Below are 24,719 nucleotides of genomic sequence, written 5' to 3' on the forward strand. Positions count from 1 at the left end.
GGGTTTGACTATCATGTTGCCGGGAAGGTGGGTGAGGACGTATTCGCTGCCGACGCCGGTGCCGAGGCCAATAGTAGCTTGAGTCGGACCGGCTGTAGGAAGAGAGTAGGGTTGTCTCAGGTACTGCCGAGCTGGGAGTTGACGCTGGTAGTTGTTGCATTGTTCGCCATATCCATCTTCCAGTAATAGCATTTCATCCTATGTCCGTTCGATATGTGGTAATCAGGTACGGGTAGGACAGAACCAGGACAGAATGGTTGATCAAACGAGATGAAGAGAAGATACTGATGTTGAGCATGGCTCTTAGCGGAGCCAGAAGGGATGTGTTGGGCGGCCTTGGGCCCTGGTGGACCCACATCCCAGCAGGTTCAGCCAGCTCACTTCTTGTATGGGCACCACCTTCGTTAAGGTAGCTTTCTTCAACAACAATAACACCATACTTTTCTACTTTGTTTCCTTCTCCGCGTTTTTGATGATAGTTATGAGGCGCTCTTGCTTCTGACTGCCGATCGCGTCAAAATACCTGGATTTTGGTCAGCAAAATCGCTGTACTAGCTTTTGCTCCAGAGCGATCCGACAGACTTCACCGACCTACCGATATACCGACGTAAAGGAGCTAAAGCGTACTACGGGGTGACGACACTAAGAATATAGCCACAACCAATCAATGTCTTAAAATATCATCTTGTTTAACAAAGGATTTTGGTCTCTGTTGTGTGTTTCTTCTGAATTCTATAGGATGCTGGCGGATTGTTATTTTGTTTGCAGGTCTAGGGTCTGGATCTCTGCGTCTGTTTACACGAACGCGACGACGCACTATCCCACCGCTGAGATGTAGAGATTCCCAACAGTTTGAAGACCCTCTAGCCATGATTTCAAAGCCAGACATAGCTCACCCTGTACCGCGGTAGTTGCAACCTCTTCAACCACGCCTTCTCAATGGCCTTGAGGTATGTACGCCCCTTGCTGCACTTGCCAACTATTATCCGACTTGGAAGTTGTTCGTTGCCATCGGAGTTTGCGAGCTGCGGGGCCCGGGACCGACGCATTGAGCCGTGTAAAGTAAATCCACCACGGTCCGAATTAGCAACAGACACGCCCCGTTAAACGTTTCTTAAGCGATCCATTCCTCCCGATATTCGAAGTCCTAGGCGTCTCAAAGAATGAGAACCTCTTCGGTTGTCCCTTCACAACCACAATAGTTGATGAGTGTTTCTGCAAAGCGGCCGGTTGGTATCCTAATAAGCCGGTCTGCGTCGGTGAGGCTCCGTGACATTAATTGTGCTTCCGTCTCTCCAGTCCTCCTGGCGGCCTCGCGGATCAAATAGACGAGCTTCAGCCCGCGTGACCGATGGAAAATGCGGGCCATGGTGTAGTAAGGCATCATGAGTATGACTTGGTCCGGCCGGGTCTTAGGAAAAGGTGAAAATTTTCTAGAAAGACACGAGAACCAGCTCTCTGACTCTGTTTCCGGGCTCCACTGTTCTCCCCAGTTCCGTTCCCTGAATCCTATTACCCTGCAACCGTGGTCGGTCTCAGACCAGACTCCCCCAAATCGGTGTTCCCGGTATCGGGCATCGACGGCGTCATACCGGACGGTAAAAATGGCACCTACGTCATTCCAGCGGATAGCAATTACGTCCATGTCCCTAAGCTGCTTCGCATAAGGAACGCGAAATCGATCCGATGGTTTAAACATGGGCCTCTCGGGTATCAATTCCTCGTCGAGAGCCGCCTGATAAATAGATAGCAGGTCCTGGTGTCTGGCTTTCGCAAAAAACAGCAGCTGCTCCGGTGGCTCAAGCATGGCATTCAGCCAGGCGCGAGTATTCTCAATCACTTCGTACACGGTCCAATAAAGCTCACCCACGACCGGGTTGGACCTGACCAGGATTCGGCAGGAAGAACGACCCGGTACCGCACTGGTGTGTTCCGGGCCACGGTAAACCCTATAAGGCTGCAATGGATGGCCCTTATTAATGCGCGTATCGAATCCCGGGATCCATGGCCATTGCTTGGCAGAGAGCAGGGAGTATGAAAAGTTGAATAGCACCATATCGCAATATGCGACGAGCCGGAAACTGCGACTACCCAAAGTTACGTCCTCCCGCAAAAGGTAGAATCCCGCCTGCGCGATGAGACTGGCGTATCCGAAAAGGTACAAACAATCGATGCCTGGTTCTACCAGGACGTCGAGGCGATGCTGGCTGCATAACAAGACGCTGTGTCTACCAGCTTGTGCTTCGAAAAGGAACTGAGAACGTTCTTTGAGCTCGCCAATCATCTTTGGAGTGGACCTTAGAACTAGTAGCCGAACCCCCTGGGCTAGAAGACCACCTGTCTTGCGATCCACAGCAAGCGCCTCATATCGGCGGGCGGGTGCAGGATAGTGGGATTCCGACGGAAGAACGACCGGGACGAGCAGGGTATCACCATTTTCCTCGATTAGCCGGATACTAGGGTCTTGAAATATGGGGTGCAACTCTCCGGGTTGCTCCGGCTTTGGGCACTTGAACAGGGGCTGCCAGGTCTCCCAGCGAGTCCAATCCGGAACCCATGATGGAACAGAAGGCGGTCCGGAAATGCCCGAGGCATGAGCGAGAAGATGAAGGCCCCTAGAGACAAGCAGATGGGCGAAAAGACCGATAAAGACATACTGGGAAGGAAGCGAATAGTCGGGCTCAAAGTGCCTGGGCCTTGCAGAGACCAATCCTAGGGCTCCAAAAAGATGATCTCGCGGGTCGGCACAAGTGGTCGCAGAGGCGAGATGCATCACCTCACACAGAGATAATTCCAGTGGAGCTCCGTTGGACAGGTGTGCAACCCAGGGCACGCCTGCATCGCGGGTTTCGGACGGCCACACTCTACCAGTCGCTGTACCATCGGCCCAAAAGTCGATATCGCCAACCCGCATCACCACACGTGGAGAGAGTATCAATTCTTGAATGACCCATAGACGGCTAAAGTAGCGTCTAGCCAGAAGTGCTGTGACCTCTTTGGCCGCCGCCGTCGTCGTCACTGAGGCAGCTGTAGTGCCGAACTCCTGCAGCCTGTGCCGTCGCGGATACTGACCCTGCGGAAGAACTTGGGCGATATCAGGCCCGAGGTAGGCGACAACCTGCATGCATTCGGTATAGACACGCCGCATCTGTGCAACCTGAGCATTGCGCTCCTCGACGCAGACCTGGTTGATGCAGAGCGCGTCGACCCAGAGCATGCGGATCCCTCGTCGTGGGCGGACGAACCGGAGCAGCTCCCAACAGTTGCGAGTGTGCAGCATGACGTCCCAGTAGGGGCCGACGTAAACCGGATGCTGCCGGGTGCTGTCACCGTCCTCTCCAGCCCAGCAATAAGAGACCGTCTCGTACTCGGGACAGTTGTTAAGAGAGTAGGTCTCCAACTCTAGATGAATCGGGTGGTCGACATTGGGAGTGGCCGTGATGCAAGCGAGGCGGAATTGGCCTTTGCCGACCTTGGTGGTATAGATGGTGGACTGGGCTGCATGGTGAGTCTCGGTAGGACCTGTCTCGCGGACGCTCGAAATCGGCGCCTTCGAGACTGTTTCGTCCATCTCTTCACTAGCGTTTCCAACGCCTGCGGCATCCTCCGAGAGCCTACCGACAATATCCCGGTACGGAACCGAGGGTGGCCACCAGAGGTCCATCTTGCCGCGAGGTTTGTCCGGTGGGGGTTCGGGGAACGGGCTCTCATATGCCAGTGGATTGATCTCGTCTAGGTTCGGGGCGCTGCCGCAGGACCTACAGGACACTTGCACTTGATCCACCATAATGTCAGGCGCCGTGCACACTGGCTTGTGCCATCGAGACATTTCAGCGATAGGAGATAAGAAAGTTGAGGGTCGTTCGTTGTGTGGAGATGTTGGGTCTTGTTTGGCGGGAGGTTGGTTTCGCAGCTTGAGTAATATTTTCACCGATTGTGATAAAAAGAAGCTTTGTGCGTGTCTGAATGGGCATATATCCTGGGGCCAATCATACCAGAGAAGGGGACGGGGGAGGGGAACAGCCACCATGTGATATCTTAATGCTCCCCTTGCAAGCCACCGCGGACCTTTGGCAGAGCTGTGACTTCAAAAACAATGATGCCCAATTCGCGGCGGAATTTAGAAGGTCGATCTTTTGGAGGAGACTTCCAAGCTCGGATTGCATAAGGTAGACAAGGAAAGTGATGGGCTTCATATGTCTTAAATAACCGCTTTTTCTCTTGCGCCGGCGGAAACCGTGTAGGTTGTTCAGCTCAGCAGCAGCCGATCCGACTTCGGCAATGGACATCCCAAGATGGTTAAGCTTCGGGAGGCAGTTTGTTAAAGACAGCGAAGGGGCTTTGAGACGCGCCATAATTAAGGTACCTTGAATCTTGCAAAGATCGCTTATTAGAGATTTCGCCTCTTTCAGCAACTCCTTCATTTGTTTAGGGATGAGATATTACTCTGTATGCTACACAGCATGCGAAAACTCGCAAGCAGGGCTTTAGCACCAACATTACCTTATACAGATAGGCCGGGTTCTGTATATATACATACATGCCTATATAAATACAGGCTAGACAGAGCTACCAACGTAGGCTGCACCCGTTTAAGCTGTAACTGTATACAGAAATTTCTTGGGGGCCTGTTATTTAAGTATCTATCTGACTGTAATATAATGTAGAGATGTAGCCCGAATCTTTGCTTTCTGTCACGCGTACAGGAGCTCAGCAGAGGTCGTGGGAAGTGCGTGGAAAGGTTGAAGTCGCTGAAGATCTATCTACCGTAGTAGGAGACTAAAGAACTGGCTTAAATACATAAAGGAAATGGTCTGGGCGAGCTTACGTGATGAGCTGCTGAGCTCGGCGGTGAGAGCCGAGCTCTACAAGTGCGGTTTCCAGCGCGACACTTTCGCTATTCTTCTGGTCTTTAAGTAGGCTATACAGTAACTACTAAGGTAGGATTTAGACCCTAAACTTTCTTTCTTTAGCGAAACTGCTTTAAACCAAGTAATGTACTAGACCCAGTTGCTACTACTTTTTTAAGTACCTTCGCCTTAATTACGGGAGAGCTTAGGAGCGCCGAGGATCTCTTTTGTCCTATATACAATAACTTTTGAAGCTGGTTAGCCAAAGCCACTTAGATGCGCGTCCGCTTTACTACTCCCACGGACATCGACGCCATCACATCCCGAAGATCTCGCGGCGCTTCGCAAGATATCCATTCAAGCAGTATCGGTTCCCTTTTTGTTAGGAACATCCAGGTCATTACAACAAGTATAGTCGGACTGGCTTCTGCAAGTACCTTTCAGACGTCAGGGCTGGTGCGTATCGGAGCACGGTCATTGAAACTCCAAGCCGCGAGGACTCAACTGTCACCAAGGACTGTCGTCTTTAGACCTAGCATGTTATTTCATCCATGCAGTCATTTGGCCTCCCCCTTCGTCGGGTTTGTTATCTTCTCTCTCTACCGTCATGCCCATCTGTCGGCTCACATAACGAAACACAACGCAGAACTTGACCGCCCTTCGGACCACCCGAGCGGCTTGGTGTAAACCCGGCGCGCACGGCCGAGGTTAGGAAGTAGCCGCCTCCGGATATCTAAAGCGGCCTATCTGGTTTGACTCGCAGTATAGTGTAGAGCGGCTCAACATTCTGATACTGCAACTCATCTCTATTTCCCGCCGCCACGGCCCTGGCGCTAAGATGTGGAAGTGGTATCTAACAGATCAACCGCAGAGAGGTCGGCATCACCCTGTTCTTGAACTCGATGAGTTTGTGCAAAAAGCTTGGATTTCGCCGTGTTGGCTTGGTTCACGTGCAAGTCAAGAAACGGGGGGAGCATATGTCGAAATACCGGCTATGATATGGGAGTCCTGAGGGAGACGACGATAATGTACTTTGTTGAAATATTCATATTGGCCTATCATCACTCAATACATGCAAGGCTCGTTCTTGGGCACAATATCGCGCTTGAATTGATGACAGGGATACCTGTGGAGAATAGAGCGAGTACAGAACTTTATTAGACACGAGTAAAAGACCCCGCATATTCAACTCACCGCAGTTACCGAGTATTCTCTGGACTTGGGCGGGGTGTGGTCTCTCCTGGAGAACAACAAAAAACTGTTCATCACCTGTCTCCTCACAGCATCCCCATCGCCTGATCTCGGCGTCAAGGAGTCGCTCGGATCCCAAATCCCGCTCTTCCACCGCTTCCTGGTTACCTCCCGTGCTTTTGAAAGCTCTTGAAAGTAGGTAGTGTAGCTGTTGGGAAACTAATGGCCTCAAAGATGCACCAGAGCAGCTTCCTAACCTTCGAAGACTGCTAAGATTGATAGTCACACAGAACCTACTGTCCCCAGCGAGCCTAACTCCACAACTGGGATGACCGGCTTTCCAAAGGAAGGTATCAAGTCTATTCCGCGCATTAAATGCATCCAAAATATCTAGCAGCATCACCAGAGCCCCACGCTACTAATCTTTCAGCGCCTTAACAGTGTTCATGATATCTGGTGCATTCATAACATGAAGGCTCATAGGCTCAAGCCGGAGGTCTTCTCATCGGAGAATCACGGCTTGGACGCAGCGGAGGCTTTGTTCCTGAACGGTTCCGTTTTCATCCGCAGGGCGGAACTGAACTGAACGCCACTCATTTGTGTGTCTGATTTGATACCATCCCTTCATTAGTTTGACTTGGCGTTTAGAGCAGGGTTGAGTTGACGGGAGCTGAAAATGCCCAGACGGGTGAACTGGAATAGGATCAGGATTCCTACGTCCTCCAAACTTCTCGTGGCTGCGCGTCGCTCGATATTTCCAGCCAGCATGGATGATGGACAATTCCGCGCTCGACTACGCCAATTTCGAGAGGCTGGCCCGCAGCGAGAACAACACTATGGGTACCTTGAAGCTGGCCCAATTGCGGCCCCCAAGATCCCCCTCCTCATTCTCTTCCACAAGGTGCTACTGCAGGCTATCCATCGGCGATAAATCTCCAAGCTGGCCTGTGGCTCTCCGGCGCTCTGCTGGCGTTCCTGGTCGCCGGACTGTTCGACTACGCCCTTATCATCTCCGCAACAAAGACCTTAGTTCTGCTTTTAGACCTGCTTCCTGGAGGTTTTGTCAAGGCTGTTAGTTTCGTCCAGCCCACGCTTTTCATGGCCAGTCTCGTCTACCGGGTCCGCGTGGCTGGTCCGACGTCCGTTGCTGCAGCGTTCCGGGATGCCTACCGCGATGTCCTCGGCGGCTTGAAGGTGTGGTTTGTTCTGATCGAGGTGTGTCCCGCCCTCATCTGGTATGTCACCATCGACTGCGTCTGCGGCCCCGGTGCCCAGCGACGTATAGCTTTATTGATTCTTCAAATCACCCTGTCGTCTGTGACAGGATTCTGGAACGACACAGCGGAGCAATTTGCTGGCATTTTTGAATCCAACGGGACCGCGCAGTTACCAGAACCCTCGAGCCAAAACGCCACATGGTACGAATCCTTCAAGACCATCACCTGGCAGGCAACAAAGAGCACGGTTACATACGTCCCCATTGAGAGCGTCGTGCTTTTGGCACCTGCTATGCTGCTCATGGCGCAGCGTGCTCTTCCTCACCTGTTCTCCGCGCTTAGCGTGCCCGTGGCGCATTGGATCGCCGCCGCCGAGCAAGGCTGGACTTGGGTTCTGAAGAGAATTCCGGGGCACCATCCCATTGATCCTGACGAAGTGGACAAGGCATTAAACCCGATGCCGCCCTGGGCCATCCCCCGCCTCATCCGGCTTTTGAGGGTGCAACCCGGCCTGTTTGACGACAAGGTGTACTGCTCCCTTGAGTGGTACAACCTTGATGGGCCCCACCCGCCTTACGCGGCCATATCCTACGTCTGGGGAAGCCCTAAGCGTGACAGGCTCATCGTTCTCGATGGGAAGCGAGTGCCGGTGACGACATCGGCTGCGACGGCTCTTAGGTCGCTGCGGTCCCAGTGGTATGCGCGCCTGTTTTGGATCGACGCGCTTTGCATCGACCAGGACGACCCGTTGGACAAGTCGAGGCAGATACCCTTCATGGCCGACATTTACCACCGGGCGCGCAACGTGCATGTATGGCTTGGGCTGATCAGCTACGGCAGCCTCACCCTGAGCGCAGTCCGAGAGCTCTGGGTGAGGGCCATGCTCCATACCGAATTCGGAGGCCCCGCGCCATCATTCGACGACATGCCCGCGGCGGTATGGGTTAACCTGAAAGCCCTCCTGCGCAGGCCCTGGTTCGAGAGAACGTGGACGGTGCAGGAGGTAGTCGTGGCACGCAATGCCGATGCCATCACCATCCACTACGGCGACGGCTCCATTGACTGGCAGACGTTGTCCTGGTTTATCCGCAGCTTCAGAAGCAACAATGCCATTACCTATAAGCTATCCGCCCGACTCGACTTCGATGTCACGCGCGACAACAACATGGCCGCCGTGAGAAACCTCGACGCCGTCGAAGATTTTGCTCAGCTCTATATCCACGGTGGGCGCAATATGTCGCTCTTGTTCCACCTGGTGCGCATGTTTCGAACCGGCTGCAGGTTTCGAGCGACAGAAGACAAGGATAGAATCTATGCCCTTCTCAGCTTCAGCGATAAGCATGCCATGTCAGCCGCCTGGCCGTCGTCGATTATCTTGACCCGAAGCCCGTCCGTATCTTTATCGACGCCGCTATCCACTTTCTCCACGATGCGCGTGTGCACCCAAAATTTCGCCTTGACTTCCTAGCCCACGCCGGGTTGGAATGCTCCTCCAAGCTACCTCTGCCTTTGTGGGTACCGGACTGGACCGTATCCGAATTGCCGTCCACCCCCTTCTTGGGCCTTGAGGGTTTCCACGAACTCTTTGGCAACGATGAATACATGATATACCGCTACTGCAACGCCACCGCCGAGATGAAGACCTATGGCGATGTCGACTCCGTAACTTCCCCAATGCACAAGGACACCATGAAGGCTCTTCAGGCCCGTGTCATCGACCTGCGCAAGGCCTTCTACAAAGCCGGCTTGCCAGGGACGGAAGAGGCGCATTTTGAGGTTGTGCGCATCCCCAGCAGGGTGCTGCTGAAAATCACTGGCCACTCTGTGGGACACATTATGCACCTTGGGACTCCGTTCGGGCCGGTCGGGATCAACGACAAGATGCACCGCGACGGCTCGACCTACCTCAACCCCGCGGCCTTTTTGCCCCTTGACTGGCGACCTCTGGCAGACGAGCACGGGCGCTACCTCCGCCTGCCCATCGCCAGCCTGTGCGAAGCCTTCGCCAGGACTCTCGTCGGTGACCTCTCCCAGACCCAATTCGACATGAAGGTTGACGACGGTGCCCCCGTGCGTCCGACACGGACCGCTATTGCGGAATTCATCGCATCATACGAGGAGGTTCTGGCCAAGTACTTCCGCAAGCCCACGCCGCTCGAGGACCTGTTCTCCACCCTTGACAGTCGCTGGGCCTATGATATCCGCTTCCTGCTACGCGCCAATAGTGTGATACGTCCCGTTTGCGCCGGGCGCGTCTTTGGCATCACCGACCAAGGGCTGATGGATTTGTTCCCTCATGGTACGCAGATCGGCGATGCTGTCGCGGTGTTCTACGGCGCTCCGGTACCGTTCACCTTGAGGCCGTATTCTCGACACCCTGCTGCTTGCGAGGTGGAGGGGGTTCGTACTCTTCATGAGAGCGCTCTGGACGGGGGCGTACACTACCAGCTGGTTGGACCTTGCTATGTTCACGGTATAATGGATGGAGAGGCGCTGGAGGGATGTTGTGAGAGTACACATTTCGTTATGGAGTAGATGATTAATACCCGATGCAGATAGAATGGTTTATGTTTAATTTACCGAACCGGTTCCCGTAGTTGTGGTGGATCGTTATCGCATCTCGCAGGGATGGCATATTGACTACGCCTTAGCGATTCGAGCGGTAGCAGCGAGCTTGTTGCGTGATTGCTGTTGCTTGACCTGGACATCTGGGGTTGGATTGACCGAAAAACAGGGGGGGGGGGGTGGGTAAGGGTTTCAATATTATACTAATACCTCCGGCATTTCCAGATTCGGCAGCCCGCAGCCCTGCTGTTGCCGCTGTCTCTGACCTCTTCTAGAGTGGTGTAAGATGAAGCTGTAGGCCTCATTGCAGGAGTCGCCCAATAGCCACATGCCATCTGTGTACAGTATGTCTGCACGGCATATGTTACTGAGTTGTGGCTCCCGCAAACCCATTCGTCAGTTCGCTATGGGTCGTGTCACGGCTAAGCCACACCTCCCCGTGAACCACACCTACCCGTTATGTCTCGGGTAATGTGCGTATACTTACCGGGATTGTCCTTTCTTCCACAGGTGCTGGAGTAAAATTGGCACCGCGTTTAAATGCAAATTGGGTTGTGCTAGTACGCGTGTCCGGCCTTCAATACTCGCCCCCCTCCCCCCCCCCCCCCCGGGAGATCTGCAGTTTGCAAGGAGCTTAGTCTAGGCTAGCTGCTCCATGGTGTTGAGCGCCGAGACGATCAGTGCCTCGGACAGTGATGAGTAGCTGCCCCTTGATATGTAAGAGAAACCCGAGGTAACCCCGGAATTCTCTTATAGAAAGTGGTAGACTGGCAGCTAAGGAGGAACTCATACCCGTCTTTGCCATAGCAAACGGAGACATAGGCGGTGGTTAGAGAGGGGACAGTGAGGAAGGGTAACATGGGAGGCGAGCGCCGAACCGAAGCTGAGCGGACCAGCGGGCCAATTGGGACAAGTTCGTTGAACGTAGCCAACGGGATGTCCCCGTCGCGAACCTTGCAACATCACGAGGATGGGTCTGAAAGATGATAGATGCACATAATAGTGCTGTCCTAGCTTGATGGGATCTCCAAAGCTAGGAGGGGTTCGTCAAAAATACGTATGCTAGATACCAAGAGATTGGTTCGATAATAAAGGTTACACATAATGTAGAGGCGTAGTATTATAATAGTAGTTATTAGGAAAAAAAAAAAAAACCAGCCACATCGTCGGTTCAGGTGCCTTCATAATGGCTTTGCATGGGAGCCCTCGGCATTGTAGTGAGAGCAGGGACGTGTGGAATGTCGGATGATGAATGGACCGACAAGAGCCGGAGACAGGCCCGATCTAGGTGGAAGGACATCTGGTCGACGTTCTCGCGGAACTGAACGAAGTCCCTCCGCTCGGTGCCGACGCTGTAGGTGAACACCTCGGGCGAGTTGTCGTGGATCCGCGCGGCCTCCTCGTCCCACTGCCGGAGGATCAAGCCGCGCCCGACGACCGAGTGGAACCAGCCGTCGGCGAAGGGCCGTACGATGACGGCCACGTCCGAGTTCTCGAAGTGGCAGATGACGTCGCCTTCCCGCACGGTACCCGCTACCAGGCCGATCTGGCCCCGCGTGCCGATGATCCATCTTGGCGCCGAAGCCAGCCTCTCTGTGCGCAGACATGGGCATAGCTCTCCGCCCGTGGTGGATCTAGGACAGCTGTCAGTTTCCACGGGATCAAGTGTCTCGGAAGCCTCGAAAGTGCGCGAGGTGATAAAGGCCTCGTCCTCGTATCGACGAAGGATCTGGTTCCAAGACGGTTTTTGCGTCGTCATACCAATGCCTACATAAGCGTATGACAGGCGGGAATCGACAGATACGGCTTTCCTGGCATTCTTGTGGATGGAGAGAAGTGCGTCTTTGGTTGCAGAGGGGAGCTCATCGCCCGGGCGGTGCGTCCGTACGTGATGGAAATAGAGCGAATGCCAGTCTGTGAGAAGCTCTCTCGCTTTCTCTGCTGTCGTATAAGCGTCTCCTACCAGAGAGATGTTTCCGCAAATCTTGGCTCGTGTGTAGAAGGTACCCGGTCTTTGCCGTCCATGGTCGGTGGAGTTGACATTAGACAACGGATTGAGGGAGTGAAATAGGCCGCCCAGGGCTCTCTGCAGCAGCTGGCTGAAACTTATCAGCTGATCCTCCGTCCTTAGTCTCGGTTCTCCTATCATTGCCTCATAGAGCCCTAGTGTCGATTCGGAATAGTCTGGCTGTACTGCCGTATCCCCTGCCGCAATGCCGAGTAACCCATATACGTGGTCCCTAGGGTCCGAGCAGCGTGAGCCGGCGAACGTTATCAGGGACTGCCTAAGAGGAGGAAAGTCTCGTTTTGGGAAAGACTGCACGTCAAGTCGGTACGAGAGAATGGCGGATGCCGGGCTTCGACCCAGATCGAGGATATGCTGCGGCATATTGCTATCCGCATAACGCAAATACGTGAGAAAAGAGGCAAGGGTAGACCAGTCGATGGAGCAGTCCTCGCACTGAACTTGCAGCTGGCGGGCCAGAACCACTTCCTGTACGATCCAGAGCCGCTTCCAGTATCGCAGGAAGAAGAAAGCGCGGAGGTCGAGCCATTCACGGCGGCGTGTTTTGAACCGGGCCACCGTCGCCTCGGATATGTGCGGCCTCGGGAGCTCGGCCATGATCTTGAGCATATTGGCGTAGCAGGGAGGCATCGCCGCTCTCTCCTTCGCGATCTTGGCCGTGCCGGCCGTCACGAGCTCGCACAGGAAGACCATAGATGACTTGACTACGTCGGACATGGTCGTGCCGAGCCAGCTGATAACCATTGTAGCACTACTGTAGATGAGCGGCATGATGGCCACCTGCACATTCCGATCTCGGTCATTGGTCTGCTGGATGCAGATCGCATCGATCCAGAGGCGTCGCTTGTCCCCTTTCGGGGGTCTCAGGTGCCTCAGCGCGTCCCATAGGTTCTGCCCCACGGAGAAATTCTCGCCGTTCACTGTGATAGACCGCATGGCTGCCGCGTCCGAGCTGCCCGACAGCCGCCACTCGTACGAGAGTGCTTCGAACGGCGGGGGGTGATGGATGCATTGGCGGTGAATCGTGCACTTGATGCCGTCTGTCTCGCTGCCGCCCCACAGCAGCACAGTCCTGAACTCGTCGTAAGGCACGAGTTCCTCGTAAATCGGCTTGTACGTCCTGAGAGTCTCGGGATTCCTCTCGCTTGCTAGGTCCGGGCGGGAAGACTCGGGCTCGATACCCTTGCGACCATCTGAGGGATACGGCGCCCGTCCTGGTGATTCCAGAGATGCAGGTGTTGAATCTAGGACGGATTTGTTACTGGCTGGAACTCTGAGCATGTATCTCAGCCATTTCAGAGTGTCCAAGTCAGACGCGTCCGTCGGGCCCGCATCCGGGTCCAGTCTTAATTTTCGTTGGACTATCTCTGGCCTACCCGGCCAAGCGTAGATAATGTGTGGGTCGAGCTTCACCTGCTCGTATACAAGGCTGAATCGGCTTGAAATAATCCACTTCGCACGACTAGATTCGGCCGATTGCAATATGAAGTCGAGGAAAGATCGTTCCCAGCCCGACATGGACATGCCGAGGCCGTTGATGACCAGAAAGACATCCCGTAGCTTCGGGTGGGCGACAATCCGTTTTAGGATTCGGAGCTGAGATGCGATGGGGTTATGTACCAGATACGAGCCCGGCTTTTCTTTCCAAACCCATGCCGTGAGAAAGGGGTAGGCTTCAACAAGGAGATATATGAGGCCGGAGAGCACCGCCGCGTCCTCCTTCGCTCCCTTCTGTCTGTCGTAACTTGGACAGAAGCAGTAAGCCACTGCGCTGCTCGGGGCAGCGAGGCTTGGAAGCTCGTCAATAATGCAAGAGAGATTGTCCTCGGGCGACTTGGTTTGGATCCAGAGGAGGCGACTGCTGTCGTCCCGAAGAAATTGGTGAAATTCCTCACTGTCGAGGATCCAACGGGACGAAGTGGCCGAGGCAGATCGGTCGATTTCTGACTTCTCCCTCCGAGGGTCGCTTGTCCACAAGCCCGATAGACACCGCTTGTAGAGCTCTCTGCCATCCTTCTCGCGATAGACATGGGAGCAAAGACCTCTGCATAAACTCCAGCCGCCCATGCTCTGCGTTGCAGGGCTTCCGTCGGTGCCGACTTCTCTGGGTGTTAGCTGCGTGACCTTCAGACGCGGACTCGGTTACTTTTGGCCGCTTTAGTCTCACCTGTGCTTCTCTCTCTAGCGAGAACCAAATTTGCGCGAGCAGACAGGCGTCCCAATGACTGCTCTGGGACCTGTCTGCGGCCAGACTCCTCAGGCCGCTGTCCCGACGATGGCTTAACTTCAGCGGGGAAATACGAGTCCATGATTTCCCTGTGCCTGAACTAACTCGACCTTAGCATCGGCCCAGGAGTGTTACTCGCTTGCGATGTTCCGCAATCAATCGAAACACTCCGCTCTATATGACGCATAAGTGATGGTTATCAAATTTAAGATAAAGTATAGATGGATCGTCGGAGATGAAACGCAGAGGAGGACTGCCAGAGGTCGTCCAGGCAGCAGAGCTCACCATAGACCCGTTCTATTCACGTGACCTGCTAAGATCGCCTCCAAGATCCCACCACCTCAGAACAGCGACGGACGCACGCCCGACTTCCAAGTGCACCACGCCAAGTCGACCGCAATCAGGTTAGCAGTGGCCAAACAACGACAGAGAAGAGTTCTCCCCGAAGGAGTGGGCAAGTCCTCAAAGGTTATGGACGCGGCGCTGCCGGGAAAGCACACCCGAGAGCTCTATGACAAGCTGAAGCGAAGAGAGGCCTGTATTTTGGCGCAACTCCGAACCGGAATGGCGAGGCTGAACGGCTTCCTGAATAGGATTGGGGCCGTCGAATCTGACCTCTGCGCATGTGGCAATGCGAGCGAAACAGTGGGACACTTCCTATTCCGATGCGTCAGGCGGACCGCTCTAAGGGATGATATGCTGCAATGCCCAGCGACAAGACGAGGGAGTCTCTCCTTCTACCTAGGAGGAAAAGCGCCATCGGAACAAAGAATTGGACACCGGACATGAAGGCAGCCAGGGCAACGATCAGATACGCAATGGCAACAGGAAGACTGGAGCTGAACGAGGAGGAGAGACTGGATCAATCACGGTAGAAGAACTCGACCACCAACACCATGCAGCCTCAACCAGCAGGTCCCGCTTTAGCTGCTGAGGATAGGACGCTGTACACTTGGAGAATGTAACCTCCAAGTCGATCTGCTAACAACCAAGGCAAGAGGCATAGGGTGTGGTGAGAGAAAGGGAAAGAGTAAGGGGCTTTGTACGAGTTGATGACAGAGCGGCTTCGATCCGGATGTAGTTAGCGTGCCAAGGCCCTTTAGGCTCAGTGCCTCCAGGCGAAATAAATTCCATCCATCCATCCACCCATCCATCCATCCATCAGAACAGCGACAGAGGAACTCGGGGTGGAACGCAACGTTCTTGAGCTCTCCTATGCAGAAAATGGGGCCGATCGATGGATGCAGGTAGGCACTCGCCATATCAATTGTAGTGTCAGTAATCAAGATACCAACCTACCTAACCGTATCATTATTCCCCGTTCGGACCACTTAGACTTTTCCCATCACCTCCTGCTCCTACTCCTGAACCTCAACTCTTGAGCACCTCGACCAACTCTCTCTCCACGCCTCCCGAATCCTCTCTCTATGCTCTACCCAGGGCCCGTTCTCATCTCGCGCACCCAAAACCAGCTCCTTCCCACGGAACGCCCTCCCTCTGAACTCGGCGCTAGGAAACGCCATGTTTACCTGTCTCTCTAGCACCTTCATCCCAATCGACCCAAGCACCGTCCCCCACTGCGTCGCACACTGCAGACCGCCGTGTCCACCATACGCGACCAGCCTCACCGGTTTTCCTTTCCACTCGTGGAAGAGGTAGTCGATTGCGTTTTTGAGCTCGGCGGGGATGCCCAAGTTCCGCTGAGTCACGACGAAAAAGAAGCCGTCGGCTGCCGAGATGAGACGGAACCACTGTCGGGTATGTTCGTGTGCGTACTCGTCCGAAGAGTGGATTTTGGTTGGGGATGCCGGATTAGTTAAAGAAGGGGAGGGGGTAGGCTGCTAGGTCGATGATGGAGAGCTAGGCGAGGGGGAGGGTTTATCGGTGTCGGTCGTGCAATATCTCTTGTGCCGACCTTCTTAAGCAGCCCGAGCATCCAATCCTAGCGTCAACATCGACAAGACAACCTCTTCTCAATCGCCATCAACGTCTCAGCGACGTGTGATAAACCCTCAAACGCATTACATAACACATCGGGCATTGCGAGAATATCTTCGAATCCATGCTGCGAGTGATACATGTCGGCCGAGCTGCTTCCTAGATGCATCTAGCGATTCCTAGTATTGGGAAACACTTTCACCAATGCAATTTTCCCTCGGCTGATTCCTCATCGACTTGTTAAAATATATTGTAGGGTTCTTTTTTTCTCTTGTCGTTGGAGTAAAGGAAAGCTCTACCGCCGTTTTAAACCGTGGCAACTATATCTAAGGCAGCCCTGAACAGGGACCTCCTTGCAAAGTCTAGCTCAGGATAAAGCGGCAACCGCTCAGTTCCGAAGAAGGAAAGAGGAAATCTTTCGTGTCGACTTTTGGGTGGTGACATGCCTGTTCCTCGCTTAGCAGCAAGTTGTCTCCCTCAGATTCGCGAAGTGATTATTGAGGGAGGGGATACCACCATCCTATCGTTGTAGTCGGTCCGTCCCCGGCACATTCCTTGCGATGTAGGAAGCCCGCCATTTAGCCACAGGCCCCATGTTTCGACAAACGATGGCACAGTAGGCGCGCGAATGATATCGCAGCATGGGCTCCGCTTCCGAATTTCGGGAATCTCCTCGGCAATTGCAACACTTAGGTGGCTCAATCGTCTGGCATCTGGCCATTAGAATTAAGAAGATATGAAAAGAGTATTGAGCCGTAATCGCATCGGGCCGTGACTGCTTTGACTTAGACCAAAGAGGACGGGGGAACATTAATGGACAGGGCGATAGACCCGGGGGGATCAGAGATGAGGATAAAAGAGAGACCAGCCTTCGTTGTACGTTCAGGGGATAAACCACCCCAAAGCATCCCCATCCCCGTGAGCCTTCACCCCTTGACCCACCACCGTCATGAAGACTACCATCCTCCTCGCCGCGGCCGCGGCCACGTTGGTCCATTCCGCCACCCTCCGTACGACCTCCCTCTCCCCACGCCAACAGCACCAGAGATCCCTTTGTGATCTATACGCCTACTGGTCCGGCAACGGCTACGAACTCCTCAACAACCTCTGGGGGAAAGATTCCGCCTCCTCGGGCCAGCAATGCACCTACCTGGACGGCACCGCTAACGGTGGAATCCAGTGGAGCACAACCTGGACCTGGGTCGGCGCTGAGAACAACGTCAAGTCATACCCCTACGCGGGCCGCATGGTCACGCGCGGCCGCAAGATTAGTTCCATCAGCCGGATGCCTACCTCGGTGACCTGGAGCTACGACCGCACCGACATCCGCGCCAACGTCGCCTATGACGTCTTTACAGCCAGGGACCCAAACCATGCGAACTCCGGGGGCGACTATGAGCTTATGATCTGGCTGGCCCGGTACGGCGGCATCTACCCCATTGGCACCCTGTTCGGGCAGGTCACCCTAGCCGGCCGTACTTGGGATCTGTGGACCGGCTATAATGGCCAGATGCGCGTCTACAGCTTCCTCCCGCCCTCGGGTGACATTCGAAGTTTTAGCTGTGATGTCAAGGACTTCTTCAATTATCTCGAGAGGGAACATCAGTACCCGGCCAATGAACAGAATTTGATTGGTAATAGGGACACTCACTCGCTCTCTTCCCATCATACATGCATGGGGAAAAATGCGGTTGGCTAACAGAAACATGATATCCAGTGTATCAAATCGGCACAGAGGCCTTCACCGGCGGCCCCGCCACATTTACCTGCACCCATTTTACTGCCGACCTCTCCTAGACTGGTGCAGTCCCGTATCTATTCAGAGCATGTTACGAGTCTCTGGTACATACATTAGGCCTAGGCGGTGGCGGTCCGGTGGCCCGATTGATCTGTGTCGATTGCGGATTGCTATTAGTCCCGACAGCTGTCTACGCGCAGACTCACCGAGACCTACGCACCTGGGGGGTCATGGCGCGAGAAGACAGAATTGGGGGCGCTTGCAGAGGCTGGGATCGGGAAGTGTGGTGTGTCGCGTTCTAAACTTCCGAAACGAGTCAGGAGAATCTTCTTGTATTGACGGCCTGGGGGAGGGGGTTTGAGCAATGTCACGTGCGCGAGGTACAGTACGAAAGTGGAAATTTCATATGCCCGGATTCGTCTCATGGAACAGCCTAGCAGTAGGACAGGCGCCTGATCTTAATAAAAGCGACTGCCGTCTTACAACTAAAGTGAACCGAATTATTCTAGTGTCGGACAGGTGTGACTGAACCTGGTTGAGACTGGCAATAACTGCAATCAAGTCAACGCATGGTAGTAATACCCCTCCTCTTCGATCGGAACCTCTTTAGGCTCAACAACCAGAGGTAGAGACGCAGCTTATAAGACACACTACCTATCTAGTTCAGGAGCCCCACAGACTTCTCTTTGATGCTCCAGTTTAAAGTTCAAAATACCATCCTGTTAACCATTACAACGTAACTTGATTTAAGCTAGCCACGATACCTTCCTCCCAAAAATCAACGCCTCCTCCTTCCCCTATCGGAACTCCTTCCCTCTCTCCGCACGATACCTACAGTGCTGCGCTTGCATCCTCCAGGTTCCTTTCCGAATTTATCGTCCCCCTGGGGCCTTCCAACCCATTTGCTGGATGGGCCATTCAAGCCACTCCCGATGCTCGTCGTCCAGGATCTCCAGGGCCCGCGACATCAAGTGGTCCCCCCAACCCTGCAGCCACCAGTGACTCTCGTTGTGCTTCAGCAGGATGCTGTAGTGGGCAAAGATGGCGACCGCCTCCTGCGTCTGCGTCGGCACCTTTAGCAGCGGCACCAACGTCTCTGAGACCATCCACAGCCAGACCATGGCGTCGAGCACGTCCCTCGGCGTGTCCGGGTTCTGGCGAACCACCAGCGCCAGCTCCAGCTGGTCCAGCGCGTGGGTGTACCGCTGCAGCAGGTCCGGGTCCGACACGGCCGCCTCGATGCGCTGGCGCAGCGGAGCCAGCAGCATGCTCTCCTTGGCGTCGTCCGGGCCGGCTTTGGCCTTCTCGTCGAGGATGGCCTGGTACGAGGCGAGGTACCGCTTGCGCCCGTAGACGAGGAACGGCGCGGCCACCGTCTCCATGCCGCGCTCGCCGAGTACGTGATCGCTGAGTGACCGGCAGCCGCTGAGGAGAAAGGCCCAGTCCGGGAAACCCGACTCGCCGATGAAGAAGGAGCCGTCAGGTTGAGAGCGGCGCGGGCAGGCTAGGGCTGTATTTTTAATTTTTTTAATTTTCATGCCATGTCAGCGTCTTCCTTGCAGCGGCCCTGCCGCAATGGGAAACGCACCGAAGAATATGGTCAACATGCTAAAGAGAAACAGGCTCGCCGCCTCGTCCTTGTCCATATCCTTGCCGGCAGCCATGCAGCGCATCGCCGACCGGCTCGCCTTCTGATGCAGCAGGATGCCCTGGGCCGTGTAGAAATCGCGACGTTCCGGCCGGTGGTAAGCCAAGTGCAGAGCGCTGACGGCGAGCACGGCGCGCATGATGTAGTCGCGGTTCAGGCCCAGTTGGACAACATCGTCTCTCCAGAAATCCCAGAGGCTGGGATCGGCTGTGAGGGTGCTGTACGTCTTGGTGGTGTAGTAGTGGAGTAGTTCGAGCTCGGCGAGGGGCAGCTCGTCGGGGTTTTCTGTGGGCGTCACAGCTGGAGGGATAGCGGTGGAGTATTCATTAGTTGAAGAGGTTGGTGAGTGTGACTTATCCCTCGGGGCTTGTCTCCGAGTAGCACTGGCGCTCGTGCTAGTGGTGGTAACGTTCACTGTGCGGGGTTTGAGAAACGGGCATTCTACCCCGTGTGATATGCAGTTGAGGCATGCCGGGTGCCTCTCATCGCACTTTTACCAAAGAATTAGTGGTTTTTAATAGGGCAGATGGAGGGCTCATGCCGAAGGTTGCCGACCTTTATCTTTCGGGATTTGCAAGTCGCACATCCCGTGCGGCTCTTCTTGTGCGTCCTCCGACAGATGCCGTATCCCGGAGGCTGCTGTATGGGTTTCGGTAGGCTAAGGCCTGACGAGATGGCGGTGACAGGTGTTGACGTGCTCTGCTGGGCGGTCGATGCCGGCCCCGCATGTTCGAATTCCGGTGGCAGTTCGGACATTGATGCTAAGGCAAATGGCACATGGGGCTCGCCAGCATGGCCAACGCCTAAGACGTGCTGTCTAGTCGAGATCCGCAGACCCGGATGCGGCTGCCAGTGTGGTATCGGCTAAACGGAGAGGGCCTGTCACGTTGGGGGGTGGACCGGGTGACGCAGTGGACCTGAAGTTGGCGAGCAGACAGGGCTGGGTTGGGGGCCGGCCAATGTTTGATTAGGGTTCCGGTGCGCTGGAATTCCGGGAGTGATTCGCCAATCTCGATTGGGTGAATCTGGCTAATCAGCGATTACGTTGACACCTGTTGGGGCACCCGTATGCGACACCTTTGCCCGAGAGTTCCATCAATCCATGCCCGCGATTCCGGCTGTTCCCGGGCCCGAGGGGCTGGCAGCAGCGATCGGATCCGGATCCGGATCAACTTGACTCGGCCAGGGAATTGAGGTGTGGCTCGATTGGGATCTGGCCTGCTCTCTAGCGTCGCCTTACCCGGCTGATGTGGCGTCGTCGGTTGAAGAGGACAGCAGGTACTGTACCGTAGTATGGGAGGCGCATGGAAGGTCCAGAATGCGGAGGAAATGCTCACTAGCGCGGGCATTCAACCCGGCAGCCTCGCTAAAGCGCGGGCCGACCCCTGGGGTGGATCTCTGTGGCTCCAACCCCACCGAGCCGGCCGCCTTCAGCGAATCGGATGCGCCTGGATACGCGGTAAGACCACCCTCTGGGGTTTCTGTACTCGCATTCGCTTCGTGCTCTGAGCAGCCTGGAGCAATGTCCGACCCATGCTGTAAAAGACGTTTCACGTATGGCACACGCATGTTCTAGCACAAACTGGAGTGCTGGTGCGTCCTTTACCGCCCCATGATAAGGGTCGGAAATTGGGGACGACGATGGATTCAACGCCAACGAGTCAACTCGGCAGGACTGCCACTATCCCTAGTCGGGTCCACGAGCCTGAACAAGATAAAAGCGGCTTGTAACCCTCCTGTTCACATGGCCCGTCATCTCCCAACTTCTTTTCTCTCACCTCAGCACTCACTTCAGTCGCTCGTTCTGTCTTGGTCATGTACAAAATGCAGTGGGCCGGCGGACTTTAATCTCGAGACTTGACGCCCGCCGCTGAACACCGGGGATATCGTCCCCAATCTGCTCGTCCCGAACCAACGGACTCGCGGAGTTTGTGTGCGATCCGAAAGTCTCCGCTCCCGGCTAGCACCACTGGCCGCCTATTCGACAGCCTCTTAATATCGCTTTTGTCCACTGCTTGCCCGTCAAACTGGCCCCTGGACAATTCCGGATCCCGCAGCATCAACCATGTCTAGTGCGCCGCTTCCGTCCGGGTTCTATCCCAGCTACGCGACCTGCACCGAAGTCTCACCCTACTGCCCGGTCAAGGCCACCACGCTCGGCTACTCCCCGGCGAAGGGGCTTAATGTTTTCCTTGCCATCGCATACGGCCTCATCGCGGTCCTGGCACTGAGTATCGGGATATGGAAACGAACCTGGGGATTTTCCCTTGCAGTTGCCTCGGGATGCGCCCTCGAGTGTGTCGGTACGTGTCACCACGCGCCTTTCCGGAACGGGCTTTGGGTCCATCTCAGTATTCTGAACCACAGCTAGGCTACGTTGGCCGCTCGCTCCTGGCCGTCAACCCATGGAATAACGGCGCCTTCAAGATGCAGATCGTCGCCATCATCCTCGGCCCCACTCTCATCTGCATCGGCCTGTACCTGACCCTCAAGCACGCCGTCACCAACCTTAACCGCTCCCTCAGTCGCCTGCCCCCGCGCCTGTACCCCCTCTTCTTCATCCCCGCCGATATTTCGTGCCTGGTTGTGCAGGGTATCGGCGGCGGTGTGGCTGCCGCTGCCGGCCGAAACAGCTACAACCTCCTGCAGCACGGCAACTGGACCATCATGGCGGGCATTGTCTTGCAGGTTATTGTCCTGGGAGCGTTTGGCGTGCTCGTCGGGGACTATCTCTTCCGCGCGGCTAGGTACTTTGGGACTGGGAATGTGACCGGGGAGTATCAGGAGGGGGCAAGGCTCTGGGCGGATAGGAAGTTCAGGGCGTTTGTCTACGCTATGGGGCTTGCGTATGTGGCGCTGATGATCCGTTGCGTTTATCGGATTGCTGAGATGGCGGGGGGATGGGGCAACCACATCATGCAGGACGAGCCCTCGTTTATGGCGCTTGAGTCATTCTTGGTGCTGATTGCATCCGTGGTGCTGGCTGTGTTTGCGCCGGGCATCTTTTCCCCGCAGATGTCGCATTCCGTTGATGCTGCGGGCGGGGAGACGCTCGCATGGCTGATAGCGATTCCTCCGGGCAAGAGACGGACCATGTGTGAACATTTGACTCATAATCTAGAACCCCATAGACAAATAGACTGGAGACTTCAATCATACAACACCTTATACCTCGTCATCAAGATCCCCGTCTCCTTTCTCTCCAACTCCTCTAGTTCCAACTTCCACCACCCCTTGCCCTCGTCCACTTCATTCCCCCCCGTGCCCTCCCCGAACATATTCATTCCTCCCCCGGCGGTCACCGCCACGGCCGGCATAATCGCCGCCTCGACCGTATCCACCAACCCCGCTCTCATCAGCAACCCCGCCACCTCCCCACCACCCATCAACCAGATATCCTTCTTCCCCTGCTCCTGCTTCAACCGCTTCACGTACTCGGCGACATCCCCATCCACGACGGTCACATCCCCACCCCATTCTCTTTTCTTGTCAGGATTGCGGGTGAAGACGACGACGCTCTCCTTGTCCCGCCCCGCGAGCGGATTGGGCGCCAGGGACAGGAAGGTTTCGTAGGTTTTGCGGCCCATGATGAAGGTGGAGAATTCGGCGTACAGCGAGTCGAAGTCGATGGTGGGGTCGTCGACGATCCACGGGGTCGTGTTGGCATCGGAGGGGGCGGGAGCAGAGGCGATGAGGCCGTTGAGAGTGGGCGCTAGGTTGTACCGGAGGAGCGGCATTTTTCTCTTTCTTTCTTTCCTTTTTTTTCTTTTCTCACTCGTTTCTTTTAGGCGTCCTGACGGGGTATGGGCCTTCCCAGCGAAGTCGGGGTGGATTTTCGGGTGTTGTGGTTGCTAATGTCGGGCTGTGTAATTGTGGTTGTGATACTTTTGTAAAGAGGGCGGCTCGAGAAACATGCACAATTTAGGACTCTCTATGCAGACGATCACGTGTTCGTGTCGGCGTTCACGCTTGGCTTCAGGTTCATCGTGGAAATTCGGGGTAGTTAGCGGTAGCCCTCGCAGAAACCTAAGGCAAACGCCGCCAAGATGTTTGCAGGGTGTTGCGGGGCCGTTTCTTCCTTGGGCTGCATCTTCAGCTTCAACTCGGCTCCGCATCGGACACTCTTTAGAAAAGGGGAAACACACGGCTTTGGTGCTTTACCATGCGGTTACTCAACGCAAACACGCTCGAGATGGTGCAGTTTGCCGGTGCTGTCCCGCCCTACGCCATCCTATCACACACGTGGGGCGACCAGGAAGTGACTTTCCAGGAAATCGATGCACCCGAGCGAGAAAAGAAGAAGGGGTTTGCCAAGATCCTCGGTTGCTGTCGTCAGGCTCAGATGGATCTCATTGAATGGGTCTGGATAGACACATGCTGCATCGACAAATCTTCCAGCGCCGAGCTCTCCGAGGCCATCAATTCCATGTACGCTTTTTATCGCGACGCCGAGATCTGCTACGTCTTCCTGGAAGACGTGTCCGCCCCAGATCCGCATTTCCCTCAGGATCAGTTTGTCTCAGCCCGCTGGTTCACCCGCGGGTGGTGCCTTCAGGAGCTGATCGCGCCGTGCAAGGTTGAGTTCTACGCCGCTGATTGGACCGAGATCGGCACCAAATTGAGCTTATGCGGCTTGATTGAAGAAATCACCGCGATCCCCGAGTCGGTGCTTACTCACGGCTTGCTTGCCGACTGTAGCATCGCACAGAAAATGTCGTGGGCGTCAACGCGCCGCACGACCAGAATCGAAGATGAGGCATACTGCCTTCTCGGCATCTTTGGCGTCAACATGCCTATGCTCTACGGAGAGGGCGGACGAGCCTTCTATCGACTCCAGGAGGAGATCATCAAGCAGACCGAAGACTACACGTTTCTTCTCTGGACGCTCATGCCTCCCGGAGCTGGACCATTGGGCGAAAATGAATGGCCAGTCCTTGCACCATCAGCCGCATGTTTCCATCGATATGGCCCTTTCGATTGGGATGGAAACAGGCTTGATTATCGAGATATCGAGTTGTGCTCCCCTAGCAGTCTGCCGATACCAGCGTCATTGGCGTGCCACCCTCCGCAGATGACCAGCAGAGGGCTGCGCGTTTCACTTCCTAGCGCCTATGAAGACCCGCGATCCCCAAAGCCTCATTTGCAGCGGATACTGTGGTGTGCATGCACTTACCGGGGCGATTATGTCTGCATGATGCTCCAACAAGTCACGGATGTCGGCCGCGTATCAGGAATTTACGTTCGCGGGCTACCCGGCGACTTCTTTCATCGTGGCATCAATCTGTGCCTCCTCAGCCCCCCATCTATGGCCCGTTTCCA

General features: G+C 55.1%; 7 protein-coding genes across 7 annotated transcripts; 3 read left to right on the plus strand and 4 right to left on the minus strand.

Annotated features, from left to right (window-relative positions):
- Positions 1-1,156: 1,156 nt before the first annotated feature.
- On the minus strand, positions 1,157-3,829 carry MFIFM68171_07103 (Heterokaryon incompatibility domain-containing protein; the record flags this gene model as incomplete). The annotated part of the gene is made up of 1 exon (XM_071062523.1): positions 1,157-3,829. The coding sequence occupies one exon, from the start codon at positions 3,827-3,829 to the stop codon at positions 1,157-1,159; it is 2,673 nt and encodes an 890-aa protein (XP_070918624.1).
- A 2,982-nt stretch (positions 3,830-6,811) lies between these two features.
- Positions 6,812-9,793, plus strand: MET7_2 (Folylpolyglutamate synthetase; the record flags this gene model as incomplete). The annotated part of the gene is made up of 3 exons (XM_071062524.1): positions 6,812-6,881; positions 6,943-8,539; positions 8,611-9,793. The coding sequence occupies 3 exons, from the start codon at positions 6,812-6,814 to the stop codon at positions 9,791-9,793; spliced, it is 2,850 nt and encodes a 949-aa protein (XP_070918625.1).
- A 1,201-nt stretch (positions 9,794-10,994) lies between these two features.
- MFIFM68171_07105 (Heterokaryon incompatibility protein-domain-containing protein) lies at positions 10,995-13,916 on the minus strand (the record flags this gene model as incomplete). Its single annotated transcript, XM_071062525.1, has 1 exon — positions 10,995-13,916. The coding sequence occupies one exon, from the start codon at positions 13,914-13,916 to the stop codon at positions 10,995-10,997; it is 2,922 nt and encodes a 973-aa protein (XP_070918626.1).
- A 3,047-nt stretch (positions 13,917-16,963) lies between these two features.
- On the plus strand, positions 16,964-17,811 carry MFIFM68171_07106 (Glycoside Hydrolase Family 12; the record flags this gene model as incomplete). The annotated part of the gene is made up of 2 exons (XM_071062526.1): positions 16,964-17,648; positions 17,732-17,811. 2 exons carry the CDS (start codon positions 16,964-16,966, stop codon positions 17,809-17,811), a joined length of 765 nt encoding a protein of 254 aa, XP_070918627.1.
- An 813-nt stretch (positions 17,812-18,624) lies between these two features.
- Positions 18,625-20,156, minus strand: MFIFM68171_07107 (Transcription factor; the record flags this gene model as incomplete). Its single annotated transcript, XM_071062527.1, has 3 exons — positions 18,625-19,262; positions 19,341-19,890; positions 19,956-20,156. The coding sequence occupies 3 exons, from the start codon at positions 20,154-20,156 to the stop codon at positions 18,625-18,627; spliced, it is 1,389 nt and encodes a 462-aa protein (XP_070918628.1).
- A 1,309-nt stretch (positions 20,157-21,465) lies between these two features.
- On the plus strand, positions 21,466-22,539 carry MFIFM68171_07108 (Parasitic phase-specific protein PSP-1; the record flags this gene model as incomplete). The annotated part of the gene is made up of 3 exons (XM_071062528.1): positions 21,466-21,703; positions 21,772-22,427; positions 22,522-22,539. The coding sequence occupies 3 exons, from the start codon at positions 21,466-21,468 to the stop codon at positions 22,537-22,539; spliced, it is 912 nt and encodes a 303-aa protein (XP_070918629.1).
- Positions 22,540-22,549: 10 nt separating this feature from the next.
- MFIFM68171_07109 (2,5-diamino-6-ribosylamino-4(3H)-pyrimidinone 5'-phosphate reductase) lies at positions 22,550-23,137 on the minus strand (the record flags this gene model as incomplete). Its single annotated transcript, XM_071062529.1, has 1 exon — positions 22,550-23,137. One exon carries the CDS (start codon positions 23,135-23,137, stop codon positions 22,550-22,552), a length of 588 nt encoding a protein of 195 aa, XP_070918630.1.
- Between the last annotated feature and the right edge of the window lie 1,582 nt (positions 23,138-24,719).

The sequence above is a fragment of the Madurella fahalii genome (assembly GCF_045866475.1).
Source record: "Madurella fahalii IFM 68171 DNA, scaffold_4, whole genome shotgun sequence".
Taxonomy (NCBI): domain Eukaryota; kingdom Fungi; phylum Ascomycota; class Sordariomycetes; order Sordariales; genus Madurella; species Madurella fahalii.